The sequence below is a fragment of the Chlorocebus sabaeus genome, chromosome 11 (assembly GCF_047675955.1).
Source record: "Chlorocebus sabaeus isolate Y175 chromosome 11, mChlSab1.0.hap1, whole genome shotgun sequence".
NCBI lineage: Eukaryota > Metazoa > Chordata > Mammalia > Primates > Cercopithecidae > Chlorocebus > Chlorocebus sabaeus.
Genome location: NC_132914.1, coordinates 393,227 through 412,513, shown reverse-complemented (window position 1 = coordinate 412,513; position 19,287 = coordinate 393,227). Strand labels below are relative to the sequence as shown.

The following is a 19,287-nucleotide window of genomic DNA, read 5'->3' as shown; positions in this document are numbered from 1 at the left end:
GAAGACGCTGCCTGGAAGTGCATCCTCCCAGCTGGCCAAGGCTTCTAGTGGCAGCAGCCCTGGCTGAGATAGGGACTGCGGGGCTTCACCGAGGGCCTGAGCCAGAAATGCCCAGCCAAGTGGGTCCCGAATGCCTGACCCCAGTGGGAGGTGAGAAATGCATATGGTTGTTTTAAGCCGTAAGTTTTAGGGTGAGTTTTTTACATAGCAGTAGGTAACTAATACCATCCTTGGGTCCAGTTGCTCGCAGTTCCTTCACCTGGCTGACAGCGGCTGGTGGCTGCTGGTGGAAGGTCTCGGCTCCTCCCATGTGGGCTCTGTTGGGTCGAGTGCGCCCCTGGACAGTCAAGCTTCAGCGTGCTTGGGTGCTGTTGTGGCCACTTCCCAGAGCGCAAGAGTCACCCTCTTTGAGGGTCAGGCATGGCCCCTCATCAGAGGTGTCCCTCAGCCCCCTGGTTCCCTTCTGCCTGAGCCCCTGCCTCTCTCCCACAGCCTCACCTCCTCTGACCCCTCCAGAGCTCTCCCCGACCCGGGGCTTACCCTCTCCTTGCCATGAGGAGGTGAAGACTGGCTGTCTCTGTCCCTGCCACCTCCGTGCTCACATGCCCAGGTTCCTGGCAACCCAGCCCACACAGCTTCCCTGCGGGTTCTGCTGCTCAGTGAAGTAACAAGGGCTGATTGGATCTGACAGGGATGAGAAGCTTGTTAACCACCCATTGATGCAGTGGCCATGGGAGGATGTGTTTGCCAGAGAGGATGGGGACAGATGAGAGCCAAGCCTGGCAGGTGGCACAGGGTTGAGGTGGGTCAGTGCCCTGGGCCCTAGCGACCTGCATTCCAGTGCCCTCTGCTTCCCGTCTGGCCACAGCAGGGCAGATCGCCTGTCAGGTCTGAGGAGCCTGCTGGCCTGTGACTGGGAAGTAACTGATGGGGGAGGTGAGCACAAGTTGCCAGATGATGCCACAGAGAGGAGAACTTGCTCCCTGCCAAGGCTGAGCCCTTGCAGGCCCGTGTTCCTCCACAGGGTCAGTGCCCAACCCATGGCTATAACAAGAGTCTAGCGGAAACTTCTGGTGCAGTCACATTCTGAGACTTTTTCTGCCCAAGCACGTCTCACTAACACACAGAGCGTGGCTGTCGCATCCACAAGGCCCTGGCCCCGAGGCCAGAACTCTGACGCTGCACCTCAGCATGTGGGACTCGAAGTGGGCAAATCCTCTCCCCAGGCAGGACTCAGTCCCCGTCTCACTAAGACTCCCGGCACAGGGAGCAAGCAAAGGTAGCCAGAGTGGGTCTTCAACAAGTGCAGTTGGAATTTGGGTCTGTCATTGAGAGGGGGTCCCGGGGGAGCAGGACAGAGCGCAGCCATGACGGCGGGTGGGGCGTGGGGACCCGCCTTAGCCGGCCAGCTGTCCGGAGACCTGGGCTCCCTGTCCAGCCTCAGCCTTTTCCTCTGGGTTAATTGTAATAGTTTTTTTCCTCTTGGTTCTTTAGGGTATTTTACATAGACAATCAGACTGTCTGGAAATAATGACAGTTTTATTTCTCCGATCATGATTCTTTTTCTTTTTCTTGTCTTCCTTCATTTGGTAACTAGAAGTGGTGGCAGCAGGCATCCTTGCTTCCTTTCTGGTTTTGACAGAAACCCTAACATTTCATTAGTATTACGGCTGCTTTTTTTTTTTTTTTTTTTTGAGAGACAGTTTCATTCTGTCACCCGGGCTGGAGCGCAACTGCATGATCTCAGTTCACTACAAACTCTGCCTCCCGGGTTCAAGCGATTCTCCTGCCTCAGCCACCCCAGTAGCAGGATTACAGGCATAAGCCACCGTGCCTGGCTAATTTTTGTGTTTTTAGTAGAGATGGGATTTCACCACGTTGGCCAGACTGGTCTCAGGCTCCTGACCTCAAGTGATCCACTCACCTCAGCCTCCCAAAGTGCTGGGATTACAGGTGTGGGCCCCATGCCTGGCTGGCTGATGACTTTTGATAGATACCATTTACTTAGGCTATGAGGGTTTCCTCTGTTCCAAGTTCTATGGGTTTTTTTCAAATCAATAGTAAGGGTTGAATTTTATGGATTGCTTTTTCTTCATCTATTGAGATGATCATATTGTTTTTCTCCTTTAATTTGTTACTGTAACGCAGTATTATATTTTTCTAGTATTTAATCATCTTTTCATTCTTGGGGCAAACCATACTTGGTTATGGCATATCTTTTTTTGTCATTCAATACTGGGTTCGGTTGGCTAATATTGTGTTTAGAATTTCTGAATTTATGCCCATAGCAAGATTGGTTGGTAGTCTTGTCTCATGTCATCCTTGTCTGCTTTAGTTTTTGTTTTTAAGATTACACTAGGCTCATGAAAAGGAGTTTGGAGATGTTCTTTCTCTTTCTCTTTTCTGAAAGAGTTAATAGGCTATTGGAATTATCTGTTCCTTGAAGTGTAGTAGATTTTGTAAATCGTCTGGCCTGGTGTTGTGTGTGTGATTTTTCTTGGGGTTGGGGGGTGGGCAGTGGTGAATACTTTCCTTCTTTTTTATTTTTATTTTTTGAGACAGAGTCTTACTCTGTCACCCAGGCTGGAGTGACGTTAATTTTTTGTATTTTTGGTAGAGACGAGGGTTCACGACGTTGCTCAGGCTGGTCTCGAACCCCTGAACTCAAGTGATCTGCCCACTTCCACCTCCCAAAGTGCTGGGATTACAGGCTTGAACCACCATACCTGGCCCTCTCTCTCTTTTTTTTTTTGAAACAGGGTCTCGCTCTGTTGCCCAGGTTGGAGTTCAGTGGTGCAGTCGTGGTTCACTGCAGCCTCAACCTCCTGGGCTCAAGTGATCTTCCTACTTCAACCTTCGAGTAGCTGGGACTACAGCTGCATACCACCATGCCTGGCTTATTTTTAAAATCGGTGGATAGACAGGGGTCTCACTGTGTTGCCCAGGCTGGTCTTGAACTCCTGGCTTCAAGTGATCCTCCTGCCTTGGCCTCCCGAAGTGCTGAGATTCCTGGCCCAAAGGCTTGTAATTACCTATTCCACTTTAATTTAATGGTTATACATCCCAAATTTTCTGTTTGTTCTTGAGCAAGGTTTGGTAAGATACTTTTCTAGGACAGCGTTCATCTTGTGGAGGGTTTCAAAATTATTGCCATAGGTTTATAGTTGATTTGAAGTATTTTATTTTGAAAATCTCTGCAGCATTCATAGTTATGTTCTCCCTGTTGGTCCTCAGGTTATTTATTTGTGCTGTGTCTCTTTTTCGTGATCAGTCTTATCAGAAGTTTGTCAACTTTATTAGTCATTTCTCAGAACTTTTGGTTTTGTTAATATTTTCTATTGTATATCTATTTTCTATTTTATTACTTCTGCTTTTGCCTTTATTATGTCTTTCCTTTGGGCTTATTCTGTTCTTCTTTTTGAACCTCTTAAGTGAAGTCGTCCCGTTAGCCATAGAAGGATGACTGGCCTGTGACTCAGCCTGCAGGCCTGGCACTGTGGGTTCTGTGACTCCCTTGCCTTCCATTCCCTCTGAGGGCTCAGGGAGGGAGGCTGGTGCCTAGCCCGGATGTCTCAGAAGGAAAGGGGATTAGGGTTTGTTGAGGAAAGGAGGGCAAGGCAGGTCTGTCTAGGCAGTTGGAAACGTGGGAGTCACAGCCAGGTCATCTTCCCAGCGGCCGGTTCCCACAGTTTTCCCAGAGCCAGGCTTGAGTTCACTTAATCCTTAGGGTCATGGGAGCAGGAAGCGCTGAGGTGCTAGGGGCCGGCTGGTGGGTTAGGCGGCCTGGTTCCCCAGGGAGGGAACCCATGCAGACCTGCAGGGGCACGGGAGGGAGGGCGCAGGGGAGGAGAGCGCGCCCATCCACCCACCCGCTGAGCTCCAGCTCCCTCTCCTCCAGCCCCTCCGGAAGGGAATTCTGGCAGAACCACTTCTGGACTGTCCCCTCTGCACCCCTCATTCCTGTGCCCTCATTTAACCTCCCTGACTCTGACCTGGGCTTGGGTCTATCTTGGGGCCTGGCTGCTGTCCTGGGAAGGGAAGGGGAGCAGATCAGAACTCAGCCTGTGGCTCCAGGCCACCTGGCTCTGGCTGGGCCTCATGTTCTCCTGGAAGGAGCACCTCCCCTGCCTCCACAGGGTCTGCTTTTGCTCCAAAGGCTCTGCCCTGGACGGAGCGTCCTCCTTGCCTGGGCATCTTCAGACCTTCATCTGTGACCCTGGTGGCCATGTGGCTCCCCCTGAGGAAGGTGAGTGAGGGGACCCAGTGCACAGGGTAGTTGACGGGTTGCTGAGTAGTGAGGAGTCCTGGCAGGAAGCAGCCCTGAGTCCCTGAGGGGCAGAGCTCAGGAGCCAAAGCCAGCACCCCCAGAGCTGCTGTCCATGAGTGACCTGAGAGCAGTGGCACTAGGAGGGCCACACCTCCAGCCTGCTGCCCCCTGCTCTAAGCCACCTCCCGTCAAAATGCCTTCCTTGCAGGCATCTCCATGAGGACACCATGGGGCGGTTGGCAAGTTCATTTCAGCCTGGAGTCAGCACATGTGATTGACGGTGACTCCCAGAAAGCAGTGATCAATTGGCCACGTCTATCGGAGCTGGGGTGGGAGGAGGCGTGCCAAGGGCCACAGCCATGAAGTGTCAACCCCTTGAAGGAGAAATCAATCTCTTCAGTTCTGTGGGGTTCACGGTGAGATGTGAAAGGCTGTTAGCCCCTGGACTCCCTGGGACTGCTGGGCAATAGGACATGGAGTCCATTCCATTATTTAAAAATAGCAAGTCTAGGCCGAGGTGGGTGGATCCCTTGAGGCCAGGAGTTCGAGACCAGCTTGGGCAACATAGTGAGACTCCGTCTCTACAAAAATATACAAAAATTAGCCAGGCATAGTGGTACATGCCTGTAGTCTCAGTTTACTCAGGAGGCAGAGGTGACAGGATCCCTTGAGCCCAGGGGTTCAAGACTAACCTGGGCAATATAGAGAGATATCCCATCTTTAATTTTAATTTTTATTTTTTTGAGACAGAGTCTCGCTCTGTCGCCCAGGCTGGAGTGCAGTGGCATGATTTCAGTTCACTGCAACCTTCGCCTCCCGGATTCAAGCGATTCTTGTGCCTCAGCCTCCTGAGTAGCTGTGATTATAGGCTCACGCCACCATGCCTGATAATTTTTGTATTTTTAGTAGAGACAGGGTTTCACCGTGTTGGCTAGGCTGGAGAGAGACCCCCATCTCTACAAAAATAATAATAATAGTAACGTAAAAATCAGCAGGGCATGGTGGCACGCACCTGTAGTCTGGGCTACTTGGGAGGCTGAGGCGGCCTGGTCCTTTCAGCCCAGGAGTTGCAGGCTGCAGTGAGCTGTGATCGTACCAGTGCACTCAGGCCTGGGCGACAGACCAAGGCCCCTTCTTTGAAACATAAATACAGGAAAAATTTAAAAATGGCAAACCTGAGCCCTCTTGGTTTGAGGTGGCAGAGGAGGAGGTGGACAGCAGGCTGCCTGCAGGCTGCCCTGGCCCGGAGTGTGCTGCTCCCCATCCATACGCGGGGTCCCACAAGCACGTGCTCGCTCTGGGCAGCAGCTGCCTCGGCTCAGGGTAGCTTGACTTCACTGTTGCTGGTGTGTGCTTTCTGTGGTCTACTTTGGTGGCCTGGTCTTCCTGCGGTGGCGGCTGCCCACGTGGCCTTAGCTCTGTCCCACCCCTGACTTCATCCTTGCCTGGCTGGAGCACCTGACTGCCCACTCGCAAGCACTTCTTCTCCTGGCCTGTGACTATGGTGACCGTCTGCCCTGGATTTGCTAGAAGACCAATTTTGCTTTCCTTAGTAAAGATGTTTTGAACTTCATGTTTACACGTTCGTAAGATTTTTTCATGTAAGTAAATGCATATATCAGGAAACCATTTTTTGACAAATTGTCTTGGTTTCTGCCTCATAAATATGTGGTCATTTGACCTGAAGTGATGGTCTCTGAACTGTTCACCTGCCCTCAGACCGGACCTTGACCTTGTTGAATTCTCCTCCTTGGAGAGGCCTTCGTTGAATATTCACCCTAAAACAGGCTCTCCCAATCACCCCAGTTGGGTCACCACCCTCTATGTGAAGGCAGCTGCTCCATTTCTTGTTGATGGCACCCCCTGTGTGAACCTTCCCTGTCCCCTTCACTGCATCGCCCCCAGCACCTTGAACAGTGCTCAGCAGGTGGTCACAAACTTACCGTTCAGTTCATCCTGATTTCCAGCACGAGCTCTGGGCCACTGCTCTCAGCCAGAAACCAGTACGTCCTGGGACCCCTTACTAGGAGCATTCAAAGTCAATGACTGATGAGTCTGACATTCTCCCATCTGCAAAGGGTCATTATGGAGGGAGACGCACGGACCGTAGTTCTCCATCCCTATGGCAGATGGGCACAGAGGGGCCTGGACCACCAGACGGGCTCTGTCAGAACAGGATGATCTTCCTCTCACTGGAGGGACAAGTATTCATCCTAGATGACCTGAGGGGCCCGAGATTTGGAGAACGGTGCCATAGGCCTGCATCCGGCATGGAGAGCAGCAGGGCCGTCTTGGCCCTTGGCTCTCTCCCAGGCCCGGGCTAAGCTGGTTCCCCGCAGAGTGCTCTCAAGGGGTCAGTCCTCAGCTTCCCAGGTCAGAGATTTCCCAGGATGGGACAGGTCATAGCTGGCTTCCAGCTTATTCTGGAATTTCCCATTTCCTGGGAAGAGGGTGAGGTCAAGCTTCCTTTCCCTTTAGCTGGGAACAACAGGAGCCAGCCTGGGGAAGGTCCTGAAGCTGTTGGGATTTCTAGGTGTTCAGAATTCTGGTCACCAGGAGAGCTGGGTGCCCTTGGGTGTCCTGGGGCAGCCAATTGCTCTCCTCTGATGACTCAAGTGTTGCTGGAAGGCGCTCTCCTCTCTCCCCGACCAAGAGAACCACCCATCTCAAGCCCCATGGAGCTGAGCTGAGCACTGCACCTGGCTGTGAGCACCTGGCTGTGCCCCTGCACCTCTCCCAGTCCTCATTCCAGCCTTCCCTGCTTCCTCACAGCCACTTGGTTACTGTCACATCCATATCCTTCCCAGAACCTTGGCATCCCTTCTGGCTCCCAGTAGGGGACCTGGCACACTGTGGGGCTCAGCATATGTTTGCTGAATTGCTCTCTGTGGCTTTGTGCACTGTCCCCAACAATCTTCCTCCGGTTCTTTCATGGGCCCCATTGCTCCTGCATTTCAGGAAGATTGGACCCAGGGGCTGGACAAAGCAGACCCTGCCACTGAAGTCAGGCTTTGGGAGCTGATGTCTGGCATGGCCAGTGGGATGGCCTCCCCCCGCACCCTGATAAACCCCCACTCTTCACTGCAGAACGCCAAGCAGGCCAGAGGTGGTCCTCATCTCCCCCTGGAGGTGTACTGACTGCCGTGGGGTCTCCTCCCTCCAAAGCTGCCTTTGGTCTCCACTGTAGCCTGCTTTCTGGACTGGCTGGAAGCTGTGTGTGTGTGGTCGGGGAGGTGGAGTGAGGCGTGTATGCATGTGTTAGCGGGGTCAGGCCCACACACACGGTGGTCAGTCCTAGCCCTGTCCCAGCTCTGCCAGCGCCCACCCATAGGAAGACTTACCTTATCTTCCCACACCCAAGTCTCCTTTATGGAAGACAGGGGTTCCTAACAATGGGACATGAGTGCATTGTCCTGGGGTAAAGGAATAGTCCTGCTGTGGCCAGGGGAGAGCAGCCCGAGAGGCTGAGGGCATCAGTGTCCTGCTCAAATCCTCACCCAAGGGATGCTCTGATTTAGGGCGAGCCCTCCCTGCTGGGAGAGCAAAAGAAGCTGCACCGACACAGTTTGCTCAAGTGACATCTTTCAATATAATCTCTAAAACTCTATGAATTGAACAGATAAAATACCTCTGGGCTATTTTGTTACAAAATATTTGCCATTTGGATTAGTTGCTGGGTGCAGCCACCCTGCCTTTCCCTAGAGAGGTTTCTCTCTTATGGGTGACGGGTGTGTGGGGAGAGGGTGCAGCAGGAGGTATGTACAGCAGACACAGGGACGGACAGATAGATGGTCATCAGGGAAGCCTAGTGGGTACAGAGACTCCTGGGGGGCCGTGGGGACCGGTGGCGCAGGGGCCCAAAGACGCAGGGCTGATCAGTGTGTGCTGGATCGAGACACCCGTGGAGACAGGCAGGCAGGCTTCCAGGACAAGCTGTCAGCAGGGCTTGCTAGAGATCTAGGGGTGGGATTTCCCCAAAAGTGGGTGGAAAACTAGTTTCATCTCCCATTCCAGACTCTGGAGTTGGGGCCAAATGGATCAAATCAGGAGAGGGACCCAGATTTCCCAAAGGTCTGCAGTGGATAGAGTGGGGCCATCTTTGGGTGATTGAGTCTGGGGCTCAGTCAGCACTCTACTGTCCCCGCAACCTTGGGAGAGCAGGAAGGCCTAAGAGCACCCCCACTGGTCCTCTGGGGGGCTGGAGGCCCTGCCCTGTCTGCTGCCCTCGGGAGGGAGCAGGCTTTTCCCAGGTCCCCGAGGTCTAGGCTCTGGGGACGGCGATGGGGACGGAGAGGAGGCCCAACCTTGGCCTGGGGACTGAGCAGGGAAGGGTTACAGATGTTGGGCACTTGCTTCCCCTGACAGTGAGGAGGGCAGCCGTGTCCTGCCCCCCAGGGGTTGAATGGCCCTCCCAGCTCTGGACTGGCTCCATGGGAAGCTGACCCCAGGCCGGGCTGCTTCCTGCAGACTCCCTGTGCTGCCAGTGGGGCCCAGGGCAGCCACTGCACCGACCCAAGGGGTGGGCCTCTGCCCCGGGGCAGGGGCCCTGAGGTGCCTGAGAGTCCAGGTTCTCAGATGGAGGCCCACATGCGTGCCAGTCCTAAGACTTTCGCGGGTTCCAATTTGGAAGATCTGGGCTTCAGCTGAGGTGGGAGGGAGGGCCTGGGGTTGCTGTGCCCCTCAACAGCGGAGAGGGTACTTTGTAAGCTTGAAGAGCTATGTGAGTAGGGGACAGGGTCCTGCCTGTCGTGCCAGGGCTGTCTGGGACAGTGTCCCTGGCCCCCACGGCCCCCACCCCCTAAGTATATTTAGGTCCTAGTTCCTATTCCCCCATACCTAGCACTCCTGCCTCTTAGTCATCGTTTTCATTCTATTTTCAGCTTCCCTCATTTTAAGATTCCTCCACTCCCATCCCCACAACTCCACCTCCTCCCAGGTCCCTGACGCCTCCTGTCCAGGCCGTCACTTCAAGGGCGATCCCTGCCTTGGCTAAGGGCATCAGAGGTGCCTGAATTTGTGCACCCCATCTGTTGTCTGCTCCACTCTGAAATGCAATGACTGGAGCATCTCTGTTCCAGAAAACAGAGGAGGGCCAGGGCAGCAAGGACACGGAGGGGCAGACGGGCTGGCAGCCACAGGGGAGAGGGCAAAGTGGCTGCAAGTTACGGAAACTGGGCCGACAAAGACAGGGCCAGAAATAGACTCACTGGGTGATATCACAGTGACGTCTGAGTGACCGCACACACACATACACACACACACGAAATGAAACTAGGTCATCTGGAACCTCTGAGAGCCCGGAATGATCCTTGCTTCCTACCTGGCCTAGCCACTGCAGGCGGGGCAGGGCAGGGGAAGGGTGGGGAGATTCAAGTCCATGTCACACTTGACTCATGTTCATTTCCTCTCCCAGGAGGCCTTAACCACGGGCTCCAAGTGTGGGGGGACCTGCACACAGGACAGCAATGAGCTGCTGGCAGAGAACTGGAGCCTGGCCAGGCTTGGGACAGAGATGTCCTGACAGGGCCTGACTGGGCAGGCCATGGTACGGCTCCTGTTGCCTCTGGGGTGGCTGCCTCTCATCTTCCCCAGGCTTGAGCTCGTGGGGCCACCTAAGGCTGGCGATCCCATCTTGCTGGGCCCTGGGAGGTCAGTGAGCCGCGCTTGGGCCTCCTTTGCAATTTTGAGGGTCCAGGGACTCTTGGGCACCCCTGCTGGAAGGGGAGGTCTAGAACCTTCTAGGAGGGGGAAATATTTAAAGGCTGAGGGGTGCAGGGGAAATGCATATGTCTCTGGAGCCCGTTTTTCTTGCTTACCTCTGCACCCAAGTCCCTCCTGGAGACCACAGACTCATACAAGAGGGAGCCCTGCCTTGGGCCGAGCCCCATCTCTGCTGGGCAGATCACTGCCCCGTCTCCACTTCTGCTTGCACAACGGAAGGAATGGCCTGGTTCTCATGCATGTTTACGGGCACATGCCTGTGCGCACACAGCATTGGCTGGGTATTAGCTGGGGCTGGGGAACTAAGAAACTCTTTAAAAAGGTGCATTTTGCAGATCCATGACCTCACAATCCTACGACCCTGTGGAACTGACCCGCAGAGAGCTAAAATGCTCCTCTTCCTGCCTCCCTTTCTCCAAGCTTTTCTGGAGTCTGGGCAGCTCCTGAGGAAGCAGAGGCCCTGGGAGGAGGGGGAAGGATATGGTCAGGACAGCCAACGTCCCTGGGGACCGAGGAGTAGCCTCTTGAGAGTGCCAGGCTTGGGGGTGGGGGCAGCAGAAAGAGCCCCCCCCTTCTCCCACCTGTCCCTCCAGGGAGCGGGACCAACCCTCCTCCCCTCAGCACAGCCACAGAGGCACTAGTTCTGGGCTGCGAGCCAGCCGCTTCTGTCTAGTGCTCCACTGCCGGCCGGCCCAGCCTCATGCTGCTGCCCCATGGCCCGAGGCCCCCGGGCACTAACAGACTCAAAGCTTGCAAGCTAGTTAGACCCTCAGCTCCAGTTTCTTCAGTCCATGGTCCAGGGGGGAACGTGGTGGCCAGGGGAAGAGGAGGCCTCGCCGGGTCTGGCTGCGTAGGGCCCCGGGAGAGTGAGGTGTGTCTTCAGAACTGGAGTCAGGGTGCAGCTGAGAAAGGGAAGGATGGTTGGATGAGGCAAACCCAGGTGCCAGGATTGGGATTCTCTTCCCAAAATGATGGTGATCAGTGACCAGGAACGCATCGTGCCAGGGCGTGGGGAGCAGTGGAGGGGCAGCCCAGGCCCCCCAGTGGCCAGCCCTCCCGGGGCAGCAGCGGAGTGGGGCAGAGTCTACACCAGGCTCCTTGAGCCACTGGAGTAGCGGCGCCGGTGCAGCAGGGAGCCTGGTGGACAGAACTGGTGAGGGTGGTTGTAGGGGGGTGGGGGCGGAGGCAGCGGAGGCTGGTGGATGACCTTGACCGGAGAGCCGGGGCCGCCCAGGGGTGTGGAGCCGCAGGAGTCAGAGGAGGACGAGGTGTAGCAGGAGAGAGCCTGGCTCAGCAGGGGCTCCATGCGGGCCAGGCAGGGCTTGTCCAGGACAATGACCTTGACAATTTGCTGGCACTGCACCAGGGTGCCCGGGGGTGTGGGTGGCGGCGGCTGCAGCGGCGGGGGCTGCTGTCTCAGGGGGCTAGGCGGCAGGTCTGGCGGCAGCACCGGCGCTCCCCTCTCGGCCCCCAGCCCGGAGTTGTGCTGGGACGTTTGAAGCCTGTTGTGAATTGACACCTAGTTTAGAAACAGCCAGAGAAGCATGAAATGTTACAAGACTAATTCCCAGCTGCAAGGACAGGCTGCCCTGAGCTTCCCCTGGCCTCCCTCCCACTCTCAGCCCTCACTCTGACCCTCTCGCCATCTCTCTACCCGCAAGAAGACTGGGTTCTGACTCTGGCTTTTGCCCAGGAGGGAGAGAGGAGTCGAGAGGCTGGCATGTCCTGCCACTGACGGTGAGCGGCGTCGCTCTGCGGACTCAGTCTCTCCATCTGTAAGATGGGCTCTGCATTCCTCTGCCGCCTGACTTCACGGAGCTGCTGGGTGTCCCTAGGCCATGGGAAAACTCCTCCTCACCTCCTTTTCCACCACACTCTGAGCTTGAAAGCAGGGGCCATAGTCTTTGCCCCTCCCCACCTCCTAGGAGTGTGTCGAGGCAAAGGAAGGCAGACCCAGGGACAGAGCCAAGCATTTTTGAGCCTTTCATATCTCTCTGTTCCCTCCAGCCTTGTTACAGAGGAAGAATCACTGGTACCATTGACATCATAGAGGCTTAAACCCCAGAATGCCAAAGGGTGATCTGGACCTACCTGTCCTCCCAGACTCCCCAAGACCGTGACCCTGCATTCGAGAGCAGCCCAAACAGCCGAGGCAGAGTCAGCTCCCCAGCTGTCATTCTGGCCCAAGCTGGGTCCTGGTTAACTTGCCTGGCTGCAGGAGGGGATCCCCAGAGAGGGCTCTAACCTTGATCCCCAAGGCGGGGCATGAGCCTCCGCCCTCAGACATGGAGGTCACTGTGAACTAGCCTGGTCTCCCCTTGCTAGCAGCGGGAGGTGGAGGAGATGGGTGGAAGGGAGGCTAGAGGATTCTGGAAGGAGAAGGATTTAACTCCTCACACCATTCCACCCCCAAGCTCCCCTGCCCATGGCTATGACACCACACAATCCTCTCCAAACACCTGGGTCCTCTGGGGGAGGCTGAGACCCTCCTCCTCTCTGAGGATCTTCCTATTGGGCTGCCATCTGTCCTCGGGCAGCACCACCTGGGGCCAGTGCTCAGAGCACCGAGGGGGAAACGGAACCTGCAGGGGAGGTACCTCATCCCAGGCCTGGACCCAGCTGGCCCAGCCCAAAACTACCCCGGAACCCTAAACCAGCATTTCCTCATCCTGTTTTTCGGCTGCAGGTGCAGTTCAGGGACACCCTTTCCCGGACCTGTGTACTCCCAGCGGGCGACTTCCCTCCTGAGGCTCCCCAGGCCTTTGTCTACCCCTCAATATTCATGAGCCCAACTGCCACACTCGGCGTGTCGCACGCAGGCTTTATTTTTCCTTCTCAGCCTCCAACCTCAGCACATTTTCCAGGCCTGAGGTCCTCCCCCTAAACAAACCAAGGTTCCCTGAGCCCCTCACTGTCCTTCCAAGACACGGCAGGCAGAGAGCATGGCTGGGGCCCACCTGCCTCTGGGGATCCCTCTAGGGTCCTCACTCAGGCAGAAGCTGCTGGAGGGCACGCGCTCCTCCCCCTCCTGCGTGTGTTCTGAATTCCTCCCCAGGAGACACGGGCCTGAGGCAGCCAGGACAGGCTTGTGCTCACCTGCCCCCCTCCACCTGGACTTGGTAGCAGCCCTCCCCAGGCGAATGTCTGGCTGTCCCAGTCCAGATCCCCTGAGCAGTCCTTCTTCTCCCTGAGGCTCCCCACGCAGCGCCCGCTCTGGGCCACAGCCTGCGCCTCCCGTTTACCTCCCCTGCTCTGGTCCCTCCACTGCACCCCCGGCCCCATCCCAGTCTGGATCCTTTCTCTTTAGTGGTCAGTAAGTGTAGAGCAGGAAGGGACAGCAAAATGTCCTCTCATCTGACCCCCTTCTCACCTCCCTGCTCATGAAAGAAAGAATGAGGGGAAGGGGGAGACAGAGGATGGAACATGGGCAGCAGGTCAGAACAGCTCAGAGAAGATGGAGAAGCACCTGCCAGAGGGGCTTGGCCAGCAACGGCAGAGAGAGGGCAGAGGACAGAGAGCTTGGGGTCCAGCTGAGGCCACGGGAGGCGAGGCTGCCCTCTGCGCAGGAGAGCAGAGGCTGGCGGGGCCCTGGAGCTAGCTGAGGGTGGCAGCCTTGCAGATAGCCATATGCCATTAGGCAGGGCAGGAGGGAGGAGAGCGTGGGGTTGGTTGTCCTCCCTGGGTAGCTCAGGCTAGGGCAGGGCAGGGCTGGCAGAACAGAACAGAGGGCTGGGCACGGGTGTGCTTATCTGCAAGGCTCAAGAATGGGCAGCTGCGGAGGATGGGGAGTGGAGGGGGGCGGGGAATAGAATACCCACCCTGGGGGCTTGTCAGCTGCTGGGGCAGGAAGCTCCTCCTTGTAAAGGTGCCTCCTCCAGACACGGGTGTGTGGGGGGTGGGGGGCCGTGGGAGAGAGAGAAGACACTGAGCTCCCCTGGGGTGTCCTGCTTCTTCCCAGGGCTTAGTCAGGCTGGTGGGTAGGGCACCTTAATAAGACACCTAATAGGGCTCCCTCCGGCTCAAAGTAGGGGCTGGGAAGGGAGGTGTCTGTATGAGCAGCTGGTGGCTCCAGGAGGCCTGGCAGGAAAGGAGTGGAGCTGGGACTCACTGGGGTGCAAGAGGACCCAGTAGGAGAGGGCTGGGGCTCACGAGGCTTGTAGGGGCACCTGCACGCTCCTCCCATAGGTGGCACTGTGGGGGTTTGGCAGGGACCAGCTGCTGCTGGGTCTTCAGCAGACCCTCGCTATGTGACGTGGAGATGGGCAGCCTCCCCTCCATCACACAGTCTTCAGGCTTATCGCTCTTACCCCAGGAAAGCCCCCAAGACACCCCCACCTACTCTGTCTCATTTTCTTTTGCACACATCCCCACGCCACGGCCAGCTTTCCAGATGGACCAGCTGTTCCAGGGAGGAGTTCCCCCTCCCTCCGGCCCCCAAGTCTCAATTCTCCAACCTGGCCCCAGGTGTCCAAGAGGGCAGGGTCTGCCCCAGAAGTGATTGTCTGGGGCCTGGCCTAAGGGGTGACTCTCCGAGGGAGCCCAGGCTCCCCGCTATGGAGGGTGGGAGGACTTGGGGATGTGAGGTTCTCTGATACAGCAAGTACTGGGGGAGCAGTGAGCAGTGAGCATTTCCTGGGGAGGTGGATTTGGGGGCACAGAGGAAGGATGGCCCTAGGGTGTCATGAGCTCCGTCTCCACTGTGTTAGTCTGGGAGCTCGGCCTCGGAGGGCAGCAGGCTGGGGAAAGGGGAGAAAGAGCTCGCGGCTTAATTAGGCGCTGGAACAGTGGCATTACCCATGCTAGCAGTAACTTTTAATTGTATCTCTTGAAATTGGTAAAATGGTGAGTCGGGCTGGGGAGGCATTGATTAATACCTGAGAAGAGAAACAACAGAGACGGTGAGAAGAAGGACAAGGGGGTAGGGAGTCACTCACCTGGGCAACCAGGGCTCCACTTACCTCTACCGTGCTCTCCGCCGGCTTCTCCCTGAGCGCGGCCTCCCTTTTGGCTTTGAATGCAAAGAGCACAGGGCTCACTCTCTACTGGCTGAGAATGAGCTACCTGCCCCTCCCCTGCGCCCCTCAAGCATCTCTGCAGCTAAGACTGGGGTCACGCTGCTCCTCACTGGGGCGGAGGTTGGGAGTCCCACTCTGCCACTTAGGAGCTGTGTGACCTGGGCGAGATGCTACATCTCTCTGGGCTGCCACAGACTAGAAGATCTCTGGCGCTCTTTCTCATGTTGGCATTGTGGAATCTGATTTACCCACAGTCAAAGCCTCCCCAGTACGAACTGTGAAAGCTGGCTTGGAGGAGGCCTGGGTTGTGGGCGCCACGTTCATCAGCCTCCATGGATCACAGGCTCCTTGAGTGTGAGCCACACTTCTTTGCTCCCAGCCCTGCAGACTGGCTGAGGGGGGAGGACCAAATGGGCTGAGGCCTGCACAGCACTCACCGCAGTGCCTGGCACAGTAAGAGGCGATAATGGCTCTGTAATTACTCTGAGGGCCTTCTGGCTGGCCTGGCACAGCAGCAGGGACCCTGCGGACCTCCATGGATAGCTCATTGGCTCTTTCTGGCTGAGTCACTCTCGGCTTCCACCCCTACCCCCACAGGAGCCCCTCTCATTTCCCAACCCCTGGGGGTGCCAGTTTCCCCCTGCTGTGCTCAGTCCTCTGCTTCCTGCAGCAGTAGAGGGAGCTGCACCATTGTCTGGGAATGAGACAGACCCAGCTGTGGAAGGGACTAAGGGACACGTCCCTGGGGACAGGCATCTGGCCCTAACCAGGGCGGGCAGCTTCCAAAAGAGAGGCAGGAAGGAATGGCAGGGAATGATATGCAGCTGAGGGCTAGCTCTGGGGTTTCACAGCTGAGAAAACAAGCAGCGACCCGTGCCCTATGACCTTATAGAAATGAAGAGGCCAACTGAAATCAGGCAGGGTGGAGAATTATGGACGCACGATGGCAGGTCAAACCCATATAGGGAAGATTCCATCACAGTGAGAATCTCTACATAGCAAAAAGAGCTCCATGTCCTGCTTGGAGAGTGAATCTCATGTCCTCGCTGCTGTAACCAGTCCCGGTGCTGCTGCCTGTTCCAAGTCAGGAGTCAGGACCAACTGTGGCGGGTCATGGACCGCATGGAGCCCACTGGAGTTTCTCGCTATGATCCTGGCTTTCCAGTGCTCTGCACAGGGCAGCAGCCATTCGAGAAGTGTTTGTTGAGTGTGAGAGTAAGTGACTGAGTTAACTAATTGGTGGACAGTTGTGGATGGCTTGCTGGGATTTCACTGGAATGTGACTGAATTCTCATGCATCTCTCCTTGTTCTCTTTATTAGGGGCTGGTGGAGGGGAGGTGGTGGAAACCTTTCCTGATCCCCTGCAGGTGGGGGTAAGGTTGGGGTAGGAGGTGGAAGGTAGGGGCCCTTGAGGGCAGAGGATGCAGGTCTAGGGAACCTGGCCGAAGGAGGTGCCACCTCTGGAGCCAACTTGACTCAGCTGGAGTGAGCAATTCAATTGGAGAAACCATTAGAGAAGTGGAGTTTGAGAGTCTCTCTGGATTTGGGGTGGGCTGACCTGAGCCAGGGATTAGGGAGTGCTTTTGCCTCATTAGTGAAGGGACTGTACAAAGAAGAGCAAGATCCAGATCCTTCTGGTCACCCTGCCCTCTTATACTGCCTGGTTGGAGAGTGTTCCTCATGGGGTTTCTCTTGACCTCATCTCGTCAGGACAGCCTGGCTGCAGGAGGGAAGGCCTCCCTGCTGGGCCCGGGATGCGAGGACTCTTGCCTGACTCCTCCAGGGCAGACAGTGACATCTCACATAGACTCCAGAACTCTGGTGCAGTTTGCAAAATGGACAGACACATTTCTCTCTTGCCTTCCTCCTTACTCCCAGCACTAAAGCCCATGAGATTAAAGAAGGCAAGCCTGGCACTCCTCAGCAGAAAGAAACATGCCATGGGAACGGGCAACTCTCCCTGCAGATTGCCCAGGACCCACACCCAGGGTCCCTGAGTGGCCTCCATGGGGGCTGGCGCCCTGGGCAGAGCCGAGGCTCACCTGTCGGCGATCCTTGCTTTGACTGTGGGTCCCCCTGGGCTCCGCTGGGCTTGAAGGAGAGTGTCTTTGTTCCCTGCTGCTTCTCCAGCTCCCCTAAGGAATGGAGAGGCCCATGAGCAAGAGAAACCATAATCTCAAACACACAGAAGTAAGGGAGGAAATGAGGGGCAGGCAGGAAGAGGAGGAAGAAGCCGAGAGGTCCCAGCACATGCTGTGAAACCCGGACCTCGGGTCTGGCCCCACCACTGAATAGCAAGTAAAATACCCCCTCGGAACCATGGTCTCCTCATCTGTACATGGGGATGATCATATCTGCTTGAACATCAGAGAGGCACAGAAGAGGCTGATATGAGGGAGGTGAACTGCCTGGGTTTGAATCCTGGTTCTGACACTCCCTGGCTGTGTGGCTTTAGGCAAGTTACCCAACCTCTCCATGCCTCACTTGAGAGGACAGCTGTGCCCGCTTCAAGGTGTCACTAAGAGGACTGCGTGGGGAAACACACATAAAGCACTGAGGACAAGGCCTGGCTAGTGACCCGTACTCCATAAGTATTAAGGTGTGTGTGAAAGTAATGGCAAAAACCGCAATTACTTTTGCTCCAACCTGTATCAGTTTTGTTACATTGTGTGAGAAGCACTTGGTACAGCGGAGCTTGCTGACAGGGGTGACACCTCACCTCTCCACCCAGCACCTGGGAGGATGGAGCCTGCCTGGCCGGCTGAGCCTCCACAAGGTGTTCAGAGCTCTCCCATGGAGGAAAGTCCATACCAAGGGTGTGGAAGTTGCAAGCCTGCTTTAATTTAACTCAACTTTAATTCCTCTCACTGGATTGGAAACCTGTTCCTTCTTGTTCTTCTCTCAGTGGAGCTACAGAACTGCCGGCTGCCATCCTTGGAGATTTGACAAGATTATTAAATCACTCCTCCTGCTTCTCTTTTCCAGGAGACATAACTCAAGTTCCTTTTATTAAAGCTACTCTCCTGGGCTCCGTTTTCAGTCTCTCTGGTTGTCTAGAAACCAGGGACACTGACCTGTAGGCCCCCAAACCAGAACAATTTGTCCTGATTGCCTAAATCACACCATCAATCAATGCTAAATATTTTTACTGCGCTGAGAGTTGTTTCCCTCCCCCAGAGGGGCTCTCTTGGCTTTGGAGAAATTAACATCATAAATACAAGTGAGGAGTCCTGGGCCACTGGATGCAAACCTTGTTTTGTCACTGACTGCGAACTTGGACAATTTCCCTAAGTGCTTTTAGCCTGTTTCCTTATTGTAAAATGAGGAAAATAATGCCCACTATGGAAAGCTGTCGTGAGAATTAGTCCAGTGCCTGACATATAATAAGTCCTCAATAAATGGTAGCTGATACTGTTTTCCGTTTTCTTTTCTTTTTTGTGGAGACGAGGACTTGCTGTGTTGCCCAGGCTGTTCTTGAGCTCCTGGGCTCAAGCAATCCTCCCTCCTGAGCTTCCCAGAGTGCTAGGATTACAGGTGTGAGCCACTGAGTCCAGCCCATTTTATTTTATTTTATTTTTCCTGGCTTCCTTTCCTCCCTGTCTCCCTGGCCTGCCCTTCCTCTTCCCTCAGCTGTTCCTTCCCTTTCTCTCCAGTGAAGACTAAGCCAGCATGAGCCTTTCTTCCTGCTCTTTTACCCTTGAGGCAGCAGGAGAGGATATTCACCTCCTGATATGACAGATTCTGACACTGTCTGCTCCTCTGTGACTTTGGGAAGCCGGGTAAACGCTGCTCCTGCGCTGATGGAGGAAGGTGCCTCTCTCACCTATGCTGGTGCCACTTGGTGTGCTATGGCCTCCCAGGGCAGTGCGGAGCCATCTGGGACAGTCAGACAATGAGAGAGGTGAAGCCATTTCAAGGTACTTTCTTGAAAATGCTCCAGAACAACAGCAGGGGTGGCCTCTCTGGGGATCCAGTGCAGCCCTTGAAAAGAATCTGTTTGTTTCAGCACTGAACTCAAATAAGCCAACAGATTGAAGAAAGGGAGTTTATATGCACCCCTCCCCACCAAGCAGTTACCTGAGTTCTAGAGCCCAGTCTGATGGATCTCATTTTACCCTGATTTAGATTGTTTCCTTAGAAAAAATAAACAGAACCTCTTCTCTCACTCCTGAGTGGAAGTATAGAATCAAACGTAAATGAAAATGACAGCTCCTCCACTTCTAACATGCACAGCCTGGACACACGGCTGAACTCCTCTGAGCCTCAGCTGTAGAGTGGGGTCA

The 19,287-nt window shown here is 55.4% G+C and overlaps 1 protein-coding gene across 8 annotated transcripts in view; it reads right to left on the bottom strand.

Moving 5' to 3' along the window:
• Positions 1 to 6,421: 6,421 nt before the first annotated feature.
• IQSEC3 (IQ motif and Sec7 domain ArfGEF 3) overlaps positions 6,422 to 19,287 on the bottom strand; it is a 118,942-nt gene continuing 106,076 nt past the window's right edge. For 2 of the 8 annotated variants that reach the window (XM_007967082.3, XM_037988423.2), the window contains exons 12-14: positions 17,047 to 17,139; positions 14,947 to 14,996; positions 6,424 to 11,507 (exon numbers count right to left, since the gene is read on the bottom strand). In XM_007967082.3, the coding sequence (XP_007965273.3) occupies positions 11,073 to 11,507; positions 14,947 to 14,996; positions 17,047 to 17,139 (578 nt within the window). In that variant the 3' untranslated portion in view covers positions 6,424 to 11,072. Of the gene's footprint in view, positions 11,508 to 13,806; positions 14,863 to 14,946; positions 14,997 to 17,046; positions 17,140 to 19,287 lie in introns of all 8 variants that reach the window. The other 6 variants (XM_007967080.3, XR_012094420.1, XM_007967079.3 and 3 more) reach the window with 6 other exon arrangements.